The 11632-nt window shown below is 42.1% G+C and overlaps 2 protein-coding genes across 2 annotated transcripts; both read left to right on the top strand.

The window, feature by feature from the left end:
* Window positions 1-1748: 1748 nt before the first annotated feature.
* On the top strand, window positions 1749-8650 carry LOC139200989 (GTPase HRas). Its single transcript, XM_070830186.1, has 5 exons — window positions 1749-1873; window positions 2780-2958; window positions 4509-4668; window positions 5328-5452; window positions 5681-8650. Exons 1-4 carry the CDS (start codon window positions 1763-1765, stop codon window positions 5445-5447), a joined length of 570 nt encoding a protein of 189 aa, XP_070686287.1. The 5' UTR covers window positions 1749-1762; the 3' UTR covers window positions 5448-5452; window positions 5681-8650.
* A 929-nt stretch (window positions 8651-9579) lies between these two features.
* Window positions 9580-10982, top strand: LOC139201738 (tumor susceptibility gene 101 protein). Its single transcript, XM_070831138.1, has 6 exons — window positions 9580-9715; window positions 9823-9907; window positions 10019-10084; window positions 10228-10391; window positions 10507-10609; window positions 10862-10982. Exons 1-6 carry the CDS (start codon window positions 9674-9676, stop codon window positions 10978-10980), a joined length of 579 nt encoding a protein of 192 aa, XP_070687239.1. The 5' UTR covers window positions 9580-9673; the 3' UTR covers window positions 10981-10982.
* The last annotated feature ends 650 nt before the right edge of the window (window positions 10983-11632 follow it).

An 11632-nucleotide genomic window follows, 5' to 3' on the forward strand; every position in this document is an offset into this window, starting at 1 on the left:
CTTGTGGTCAGGTTTGGCCACACCAGCCCCAGCCTTTTATTTGATTTAATCTTGCAAAATCGTCATGATAAGCAAATCTTCATGACTTTCTTACTGTGACTCATTATGTACCATCATGTCTACCACAGCGCTGGTATCAGGTCATCACCAGGTCATAGATTTGGTAACTTTTTGGTAAAATTGAAATAAGCTGAGTCACATGTTGCCACTGTATGTAGTGGAAACGCCCATATGACTACTTTTTCTACCCGTTGACTCAACACGCCTGGAATTTCACTGGCCAGCAGTGTTGTGAGCCTGGTGGTGATGTCAGGCGATCTGTGTGTGTGTGTGTGTGTGTGTGTGTGTGTATTTGTCTTTGTAATGCCCTGTGTCTACGCATGGATATTCATGTGTGATTGCAGCTGACTCGATAGTTAACGCTGTGATAGCAGTAAGTCAGCAATTTCTGCAAATTCCCTACCCTTTTTTTGAGCATTTTTGGGTGGGGTGGGGGGTGTCTTTCTGGTAAAGTCCACTAACCTCCACCTATCTCCATCTATCCATCATCTCTGCTACTATCTGTTGCTGCCACTCACTTGTTGATTAAGGTTGGAACTGAACCAATTTCGAGTTACAACTAAATGATTTAAAAACATGTTTTTTAATAAGTGGTTTCTTAACTGTTAAGCTCTGTGAATTTCAAGCTACATGTCATTATTTTTTTTTAATGTTTAAGCACAATTGTTCATGTCTTTCCGGTCAGAATTGTTCTTTAACTGTTTATGCTGGAACTGCTTTACTTTTCCTGTTCTGTTTTCAAATACCCTCTAGGTCCATAAATTCTTGTAAAGGTGATGTTCACCTGTGTTGAGTAGTTTTAGCCCAGAGAAAATGGATATCACTTATGTTTCCTCAAGAGACTGACATGTTTCTTTAATAACATGGCTTGATTTATAGTCATGGCCCTGTTACATCAAGTAGACCTATTAAGTGGGTTCAGTGGGTCCATAGGGGACAGCTGAAGGCACACCTCGAGTCATAAAAGCCTCTTTTAGGCCTCTTATTCTGTTGCTATGGATTGATCCCTATGGAGGAGGCAAGAAACATCAACAAGAAACAGTTCATAGCAATAGTGGATGTTGGTTTAGCTCATTGTAGAGAGGAAAAATGAGTGCAGATCTTTACGTTTTTAAAATACTTGTTTGAATAAATATTTTTATATTTTGCATTGTGTTTCTGTCACAGTTGTATTTTTATGTTTTTGATCATTTTGGCTCTGGCGTTTGTCACATTGTGATCATCAGCAGGCATCAGTAATGTGAAGCCGGAGTGATGAGGGTCAGTCTGCCAGTGTCATGCCCCTTCTTATTCTCCCTCGCTGCCTCCCCAGCTCTCCCTCTCATACACACTCTCTGCTGCTCACACTGAGCGGGTGAGGATTGGAACATTGAGTACCTTCAGCACATTTTTCACATTCCCCTTTGAGGGTCTCAACCTCAGCCCCCACTACACACACAAACACACTCTTCGACACACATACAAACCACTAATGTTTCTAACCACCGGGCAGTAATGCTAACAGCCGTATGCTTTGTCTGTGCCACTGGTTGTGCGCCGCATCATGGCAGCGCAGTGGCAGACAATAGCTTGTCAAAGCCCTGTGTATGTCTGTTGTTTAGTCCATACCTGGTGATGTGTATGTGTGTAGTCAGAGCGCTAACCTGCACCTTTCTTCTCCCAGCAGCGGTGTGTGTGTGTGTGGTGAGCAGCAGCGGCAAAGATGACGGAATACAAGCTGGTGGTGGTGGGAGCTGGAGGCGTGGGCAAGAGTGCACTCACCATCCAACTCATCCAGAACCACTTTGTGGATGAATATGACCCCACCATAGAGGTATGACTCTCTTCTGCATGTTCTGCATGTTTTTCTTATGGCAGGCACCTCGGGTGTTGGGATGGGAAAGTAGAGAGACAGAGGGAGAGAGATCCTGTGGCTAAAAAAACAAATTCTTTCCAGCTCCTCCTTGAATTGTTGTGTGCTTGTACACCTATATGGTAGATGTGCATGCATTAATCTACATGTTTTATACAAATGTCCGATCCCACAGTCACTGCTGAACAATATTTTCTAGACCCTACTGAGACGACAGCTCGGTCTAAATCAAGTTCATTTTAATCTAATAATTAAATGCTGTGGCAACTCTCCAAACGGTCAGGCCTGATGTACTTCTACAAAGAAATATTTACTCCACCCGTCTGTAATTCTTATATTTTCATGAAAATGCGCTGACAGATATTGCAGAGAGGAGAGGGAAGCCAGTGAGAATGTTTTCTCCTCTTTTCTCCCTCTTTTCCCTCTCTGTCTCCACCATCTCCCTCTCTTTCTCACCACGCCTGCCTCTGGCCAGACAATGTCCTTTTTGTGTGTTTGCATTCCTGGCCCCTATGCTCTAACAAACAAAGGGACGGCACTCCATGTTTTTGTGGCTGCGTGTTGGAAGGCTAAACATTGGCTCCGATACCCTGTTCCTGTGATCTCTTGATGTTCATTTGACCTGGAAGTGGACAGGGAATTAATAACAGATACCAGTTAAAACACCGTATATGTACTTTCTCCTAGCACTGAGTGACCAAGGCCAAGGATGTGACAGCCTGAGTGAGGGGCCCAAATTGTTGCCTCAAATTCCACCCGAACCATCTGTTTTGTGTCTAAATTTCTTTTTACAGTTTCTTCACTCACATGTTTGATTCATGTCTCTAAATGCAGAAGTTTCTCCCCTTTTTTTTTCTTTTTCTGTAGGACTCGTACAGGAAACAAGTTGTGATTGACGGGGAGACATGCCTGCTGGACATCCTGGACACTGCAGGTCAGGAGGAGTACAGCGCCATGAGGGATCAGTACATGAGGACAGGGGAGGGTTTCCTCTGTGTCTTCGCCATCAACAACACCAAGTCTTTTGAGGACATTCACCAGTACAGGTGTGTGTAAGAGTGAGGCAAAGAAAGGGGGTTAGGGTTAAGGGATGCAGGTGAATCACAAATCATGACATTGATGTGGAGCATTATGGGATCTGTTGTTGCAGATGTGAACCTCATCACACATCAATCGGGGTGGAGCTCAGACACAATAATTTCTGGTAGTTCTCTCCCAGCGTACGTGTGTGTATTTGTATACGCAGTGTCTGTTACAGGGACTCCCAAGGGGTCTGAATGGAGAGGGGTGTGTATACGTTTGTGTGCCAGCTCTCTGCAGTAGTTGGGTGATGTCATGCTGTAGCGTTTAACACGGCTAAAGAAAGCTTAGCCCCCAACTGGAGGATTACAGCACGATGCCAATGAAATCGATCCTGACTCAATTAGAGGAGCGGGGAGAGGTAGCACTTTCAAGGACAGGGAAGGAGAAAGGGAGGGAGGGAGGAGAGATTCAGCTGGAGATGACAGTGTTCTCTCTCTTTCCCACATTTTGTCTTTCTCATCACATTAGATGCCCACTTGCCAGTCTTGCACGTGGCCAGGGAAAGAGGCTGCATATCAGCTTTGCCACCCTCTCTACAGATATGCAGGGTTTTTGAGTTCATTACGCAGACATTTGTTTGGCTCGCTGCCATTGCAGCCCAGCCTTTTTTGGGCCTGGCTTTTACACAACTGCCGGTATCACTGTAAAACCGTTGTGCAACTTGTAAAAGCACGCATGAATCTTTCTCCGGATGCGATAATAGGTGGTGGCCCGGTTAGAGTTGTTGAGTTATTTAAAAAAATAGAGGCATTTTTGCAAAAAGTCTCCATTGTTGGTACATACTGGCAAGGCACCTGCTTACAACTAGGCAGTGCATTTTGATTTCTCTTTTTCTTAAATTTAAATGCCCAGCAATAATGTTCCATACTCGAGAATGCACCAGGTTAGTGGCATTATATTTGCTTTTGGTGTTTGCTGGCATTTTTCCTAATATGCAGCTTAGACTTGACATACCTGCCTCACCATCATATGACAATGGTCTAAACAGGGTAATGTGCCTGCTGTGACATCAAGACTCAGTGTAACTGTGGTCATAAACACCATTAGCAGTGTTGACTGTAGATGGGTAGGGCTGACTGTAGTGGAAGCATCCTGCTGTAATGTGACTCAGGGAGAAGGGGCTGAGCTGATGGATTGATCTGACCCACTCCTCTCCCTCAGTTCCCCCTGGCTGCCTGGCGTTGGCGCTGGCTGCTGTAGTGATGAGGTAATGCTGTTCGCCGCCTGCCTGTTGTCCATCCCTCCCCCTCCCCCCCTTCCTCTCCACCTCCCTCCTTCAGCAGTGCAGCACAGCCCAGCACCGGCGGGCCCTGGCTCTTCCTCAGGGTCCTAGAGCTCCCTGGGTGGTTGGCTCTCCAGTGGTGGAGCTGCTGTTGTTTATTAGGCAGGGAGGACCCCAGACAAGAGATATGTCACTGTGACTAAATGAAGTGCAGGGGTAGGTTAAGGAGGCAGCCAAAGTTTCGCAAATTAAATGTCAACCATTACAATTTTCTTGTTTTACAATTCACAGAGAACAGATTAAACGTGTAAAGGACTCCGACGATGTTCCCATGGTGCTTGTTGGAAACAAATGTGACCTCCCGGCACGCACGGTGGACACAAGGCAAGCCCAGGAACTTGCCCGCTCCTACGGCATCCCTTACATCGAGACCTCTGCCAAAACACGACAGGTAGGCAGTGAGCAAGAAGCACGCACCCACATACCATACATGCACTTTGATGGGAGAGCCCATCTTTGCAAGCAGCAAAGCTCAGATTTGCTGTAAATTTCAAGTCTCCCTGTGCTGCATCGCTCTGTAGTCAACAAGTGATGACAGCGTTCCAGTATGGGCTCTGTAATTTTACATTTTGCATGTGTGTTCATGCACATGAATAGCAGAGAATGGCCCACGGTATGATGTGATTTGTGCTGCTGGGTACATTTTATTATGCCGCAGGCAATGACTCATAGCCAGGTTACCTTGGCTGGAGAACAGAGCTACAGTATTTGAAAGGCCTCCATAAGGACAAGTTGCCACACAGCTCCCACTGTCTCTGACTCACTGTCACACATTATGTAGATACATACAGACTCTCACATTCATCATTGAACCTGCACATAATCTGTCATTCATGCAGAGGGGCAGGCAACGAACTAAGCCATCGCTTCTGTTTAGTCATTATGATTTCTTGATTAATGGTGTCTGAAATGATCAGGGTTGCCAGGTGATGCTGCCAAGCCTCTGAATAGTTATAAGGGGTGCATGCAGTGTACTCCAGTTAAAATTGATGATTCTAAGAGTCTGGATTTTTCTGTGACCTTTCTGTGTGTTTGCGTGTGTTTCTGTAGGGAGTAGAGGACGCTTTCTACACACTGGTTAGGGAGATCAGACAGCATAAGCTGAGGAAGCTGAACCCACCTGATGAGAGCGGTCAGGACTGTATGAGCTGCCGCTGTGTGGTATCGTGATGCAGGTGAGACGGAAAAGTATTTTTCTTAGACAGCTACACAGTTATCTATATATTGATCTACATAATGGTCTGTTGTACTGGGACTCTTTATGTCTTTTTATGTATATGACTGCCTATTGAAAGTAAAAACAAATGTGAAGTCATATCTCCCTCACTTTCACTATGTCTCAGTTTTCCTAGAAACAGCGAAATGGTGCTAACATCCCCCTCCTGTGTCATTTCATTCCCCAGCTGGCTGTTGCACGTTGTGGAGAAACGCTACAGCGCATAGTGGCAGCATGGACTCAAAGATAGAAAGATAAAACAACTCAATGATGAAATATAAACTTTTTTCAAAAAGAGGATGATTGAAGCAAAAGCTCTCAAGGAAACCACCAGAGCTGACTGAACCATAGACCTTTTATGGAAAGGAGGAATTGGACTGTTGCCTAAGTGGCTACCTGAACTAGCCTGGTCCGGCCCCTTGTTTTGGTCCACACGTCGACCTGTGAGCAACACCACTAATGACTCTTTGTCAACTCCAGTGTGGTCTCGCTGGGTAGCTCCACAAGTTTCCTGCTAACTTATTGTTTTCAGTCTCAACACTGGTCTTAAAGGGGGTGTCTCTGACCTCCTCTCACCTTGAAAGCCTGATTCCATTCCCACCACCTGCCCACTGGAAGGACTGACCGACTTAAATGGAAAGGACTGGAATGGACTTTTACTTACCCAAACACCCTCTCACATAAATAACCCACCCCCTCATCCCACTCTACCTGCCTTTGGTCTCCCTCGAATGGCTGAGAAGTCTGTTCATTATACTGGTGGAGGCTGACATGGGAATGACTATAATTTGTTGTTGTTGTTTAACAGTTAGCCTAGCTGTATAAAATCTCTTGATTTTGTTTTTGATATGGAACATTGTTTTGTGATTGCAGAATTTGAAAGTCACAGAGCAATATGCGAGCGAGGGTGTTTATTTCAGATGGCCCCGGGTTTGACATTTTTCATGACCTGCCTGGCGTAGTTGGAATTCCTTTTGGGATACAAAGATGGATGAATTTGCAGAATGCAGCTGCCTTCTTTCCTTACAGAAATTTCTTTGCTAAGAGTTGTCTTTGTGGAATAATAATAGTAATGGCTAGTGTACGTAGGTCCTGGTGCAATAGGATTCCTTATTGTCCAATTTACACAAGTATTGGGAATAAACCACCTCCCTCACGTCTACCTATTTTCCTGCTTTACTTTGATTTTGAAAGGAGAGGTACCATGCATGAAAATGTAGTTGTCATTTTTCCCGTTGCTAAAGCTGGAGAGGTTGCTTATAGAGTAGGAGGAAAACCCTACACATGTACAGTTATACAATGACAGGTTATGCTTTTAGACAAAAATGACAACCAGTTGATTTTTCTTGCATTTGATTTCAGTAGCTGTTAGGTGTCCAACTCTTATTTACTACATGGTGATAACAGCTACTCTTAGATTGCAAGAATTGCACCTTGTGGATAACAAGGCTCAGGAATCGGGGTCCAGGAAGGTCTCGCCGAACAGTCCTGGAAACCAGGGTCAAGGATGTCACCAGTCAGCTTTTGCAGAGTGTAACGCACAAGTCCTGCCTCGGAGTCAAACTTCAGTTTTTCCACACACCATACTATCCTCAAACTGCTCCTCTTTATCTGCCACCTCAGCTCTATAATGGAAATAATAAAAGATCAGGTGCTAATTATGTCACATCCATATTTACTGTATATGTGGGACGATTGCGTGTAATAGGTGATGGAGTTACAGAAGTGCAATGCTTGTTTGTTAATGCTGACTTGCTTGTGCTCTCCAAAACTGCATCAATTTGCTGCCTAAATGAAAAGGACTGCTCTGTGTTTACTTTGCCTTATCTGGTTGCTAGTTTGTACCTCATGTATGCAGCAAGTTCTACCTGACGACTGTGTGTTCTGTTCTGCTGCATTGTTTGTTTATGTTTATGTGTGCAACTAAAAAGAATAGAAGTGTGTCGAGTTTGGACATGGGCTGTATAGAATTTGAAAGCAAAGTCCCTAAAAACACTACACTGATTTTTAAAAAGAAAAAAAAAAAAAAAGAAGAAGGTGGGTGGGGTTCTTTAACAGCATGCACATCTGAATGTGATTCTCTTTAACAAGTTTGAAAAAACACTTAAGAGAATCCTTTAGAGAAAGAGACACGTTGTCTTTCTCCTATGTTTATATGAAGTGTCATTCCCATTACATTGGAACGTCCGATGATGGTTACTAGAAGTTGTTAGTTTTAGCCCAGATCATCCTTTAACATTCTCGTGTGGAGTTCCAGACACTACAGGCAGGTTTTGGCAACAAACTTCAGATGCAAACCTCAAAGACATCTCCGACGTCTTCCACGAAAGACGTCAAATGGTATTTTGCCATTGACTCCTCTCAAGGGAAACATGTTTTATTTCTGACCTAACTGATTTTGTACAGTTAAAGTGACTCTTTTTTTCCTTCATAACATGGCTTAAAGAAATATGACCAGTCTAGTTACTGTGTGGATGGTAGTGGTCAAGTTTTTTTTTTTTTTTTTTTTTTATCAGTTTAACTGTTCATTCTCCTGCTTGGAGGAGGGATATGAGCTGTGAATGTGTTTAAGTCTTTAGATGTCGTTTGAAAGAAGCTTCGTGTTTGAAACGTACAATATTGAAATAATGCAGGAGTTGATCCTCGGGCCCCACTTTTGGCTGTGTTGTTCCCAACTTTGATTTTTCACCCATTGTACTCAAATCTTTCAGTGGGAAAAAGAAAAAGAAAAAAAAAAAAAGAGTGCGGCGTTTGTAGCTCGTAGCGACAGTCCCCATAGTATGCTTGTCCTTTTCCTGTCAATCTTTAAGCAGAACAACCATGATAATAATACCATACAATTCCACAAATCTATATATTTAAATTCCCATTGCATTAGAATATCCGCGTCATGTTGCAGCAGGGATACTCCAGCCAGCAAACCACAAGTATACATGTCAGAATACCTGGCGAGCATGACAAAGACTGTACGGACCATTGGGAGTTTTGCACAAGGATACAGTGGGCTCAAGGGCTTGTTTCTCCCTTGCGAACTGTGGAATGGAGGAGTGGAAGGAATTTGTGAAAAATGTCAACTGTTTAGCTATTTAAGATGTATTTACTCTTTGAAAATGTGGCAAATGTATTGCAGGACAGGAATAAAGATGTCAAGATGAAACCTTGTCTCCACTCTTCTCATGTTCCTTTGAGCAAATTTGTGATTTGCTGCCACCTACAGGCTTCTTTGTGTATCGCGTTTGAGAGTATGACTAGCATGAAGGGGACAGATATTTGTAAGTAAATATTAAATAACTAACATTTATTCGGCCTGTTTAAACAAAGCCGAACTGTGAAAATGCTCTTGCCAAATATTTTGCCAGATTGTATAGGAGGATCATAATGTACCATATCATGTAGACTAGTTTACACAATGTTTGCAAGAATGGCTGTGATGAAAGCTCAAAGGACGGTCGTAAATGTTGTTTACTCAGGAGTTTTACCATCAGCAGCACCATTTATGAGTGTGTGTGTATAGTGGAGTGAAAAAGAGCAGCTCAACAAGATATGGCATAAGAATATTACTTTTCTGTAATTTTACATATTTTGTAATTGGATACAAATAAATGATAAAGATGTTGCAGCCAATCTCTACACATTGTAGCAGTAATTTTAAATCAGACCATATGGATGGTCTTTGCATTTCATTGCTGCTAGTATTGATGTGATTAATGTTAACATGTTTGGGAAACCATATGGTACCACTGGAATGAATGGTTTGATAACAGGTTTGGGTCAATATGATATGATAATAATCATTATAATATGAAAATCATTAGAAGTCCTGACTACATTTAAAAGAGAAAGAAAAATGCAAAGCACATGTACCAATACAGTAGCAGAGGGCAAAATGAGTATGATTTATTATGATATTATTATTAATTCTACTCCAGATTAGACAGTTTCACCAACCAAATAACAACCAAAGTGTACATGTGTTTTGGGTCACCTTATTCTCCTTTCTTGTTTGTTCAAGGTGATTTGCATAACTGCGAGGCTGCTCTGGTATTGGCTATCAAGGATCATAAAAGACAGCAGGTTATCCATAAACCCAAGACAGATAGAATGCCAAGGGCTCTGACTGGCGGCCATTCGAAAATATTCTCAGAAAAAGTTATATTTTCCTTTTGGATAAACCGTAACCATGTCTTCTTATGAGGATACAATAAAGAAAATGCTTCCTAAGGTAAGGATAATCATCAGAATTCAGAATTCATTCTCTCGAAATCAAACTTAAATTATATGTACACGTTTCCACCTTTTGTTTGTTTTCTAAATCCTTTTCCTTTGAAGACATATCTGCGCAAACATGTGGCCCATGAAATCTACACTGCATTGACTCACTTCAAAAACCTTCAGCCCATGATGGATACATATGGTAAGAAGCAAAATAACAGCTAACAACCTTTTGCCGAACTTATTCAACAGGTAGAAAAGTTCAACAAGCACTAAGTAATGCAATGAGTCATTTATTTATTTAACGTTACAGTGTACAACGATGGAACCACAAGGGAATTGATGAGTCTAACCGGGACCATTCGTGTCATGTATAAAGGTAACAGTGACTTAGCATTTTATGACCCAACTCGAATATAACTGGAAGTTGGTTGTTACAGAAATCCAAAATAAGGAAGATAAAGCTCATAATATCTCAGAAAATGCTGGGCAAAATACCGCTTACTCCTGTTCTTGTACAAGACAAGACCTTCAACATCCCAGTATGCCTGTGGCTTGAGGAAAGCTACCCCCAGACTGCTCCCATCTGCTATGTCAGACCCACATGGGAGATGATGATCCTCAGTGGAAAACACATCTCCAGCAATGGTGAAGTCATGCTGCCTTATTTGGAGGAGTGGAACAATGTGAGAAACTTTATTTTGTATTGCTGAATGCAGAAAGAAACAGACAATGGCATGTACAGTAGGGTGTGGTCTACAGCCATGTCCCTCCGGTGTAACTTCTTCCTTCCCCAATCAGGGCAAATGTGACCTAGTGAGCCTACTGCAGGTGATGGCTGTCGTGTTTGAAGACTTCCCTCCTGTGTGTATGAAGCCTCACCCAGAGCCAGAACAAGCGGCTTGTAAGTAAAACTCGCACAGGCAGAAAGCAAGACTCCATGTGGTATGAAAACAATAGCAGCAGCTCTGCCCTAGATACAAGTTGATGCTGATAAGACAGATTCAAGATTCATATCTAGGCCACGTCCACATCATTCCTCATAAATCTTTCCCTTCAACATGTTTATGAATTTGTTGTGACTGATAAGAATATATATATACATATATGTATATATATATATATGTATATATATATGTATATTTTGTTTTTTTAGGTTGGCTGCAGTTCCAAAAACAAGCAGAGGTGCTTTCAAGGACAGATGGAAGTTTGTATGTGTATTTAGCCAGAGAAGATGGTCAACCTTTCCAGCAGGAAAATGAAACCAACTGTTAGCCTTTGGTTATTTGACAATAATTTGTATGAATAGTGTGTTTGTGCAGTTCTTCAGTGGTTTTTTGGATAGTTGAGGTGCTGTATAGCACCCCTGTCATACAAAAACCTGTTAAGCTCCTACATGTAGAGGTTCTCTACTGGTTCTTCAGCTTAGTTCAATTTAGTTGAGGAAAGGTTTTCAATTGACAAAGCTGCCATTTGGCACCTTTAAAGATATACATTATATAGTACCAAAAATGGTTCCTCAAAGATTACAAGCCAAAGAACCACTTGTAGTGCTATTCTGTACAATTTTTGTTTAGTGTGTGCATTCTTTTGAAAAAAACATGTTTCATGTGAACATTACAAAGTTTTTTGCATTAGAAGATAGAATAGACTCTAATTGTTTCGCAAGCAGCTCATAAAACTGGGCCTGAACTTTTGCATAAATGTTTTGGCCTTTTGACCGTTAAAGAGAAGAGCTGGGCACAGCCCAATAAAGTATGACAAATTATGGAGGTGTGGTTTATTGAATCTTAATACATTTTCTTCAGGTAAGATGAAAACTCGTGTTTACACATCTGTCTTTTGCAACATTGTTAATTAGTGTTAGCCAACTTGTTTTGCTTACTGATATAATTCTCACTTAGTGTGTTTAAAATTGTTGTGGCTC

Source organism: Pempheris klunzingeri, chromosome 5 (assembly GCF_042242105.1).
Source record: "Pempheris klunzingeri isolate RE-2024b chromosome 5, fPemKlu1.hap1, whole genome shotgun sequence".
Lineage (NCBI taxonomy): Eukaryota > Metazoa > Chordata > Actinopteri > Acropomatiformes > Pempheridae > Pempheris > Pempheris klunzingeri.

Coding starts and splice junctions, on each gene's coding strand:
- LOC139200989 (XM_070830186.1), top strand. CDS start 1,763: ATGACGGAATACAAGCTGGTGGTGGTGGGAGCTGGAGGCGTGGGCAAG. Junction 2,959..4,508: donor GAGGACATTCACCAGTACAG/GTGTGTGTAAGA, acceptor TACAATTCACAG/AGAACAGATTAAACGTGTAA. Junction 4,669..5,327: donor CCTCTGCCAAAACACGACAG/GTAGGCAGTGAG, acceptor GTGTTTCTGTAG/GGAGTAGAGGACGCTTTCTA.
- LOC139201738 (XM_070831138.1), top strand. CDS start 9,674: ATGTCTTCTTATGAGGATACAATAAAGAAAATGCTTCCTAAG. Junction 9,908..10,018: donor GCCCATGATGGATACATATG/GTAAGAAGCAAA, acceptor TTAACGTTACAG/TGTACAACGATGGAACCACA. Junction 10,392..10,506: donor ATTTGGAGGAGTGGAACAAT/GTGAGAAACTTT, acceptor TTCCCCAATCAG/GGCAAATGTGACCTAGTGAG.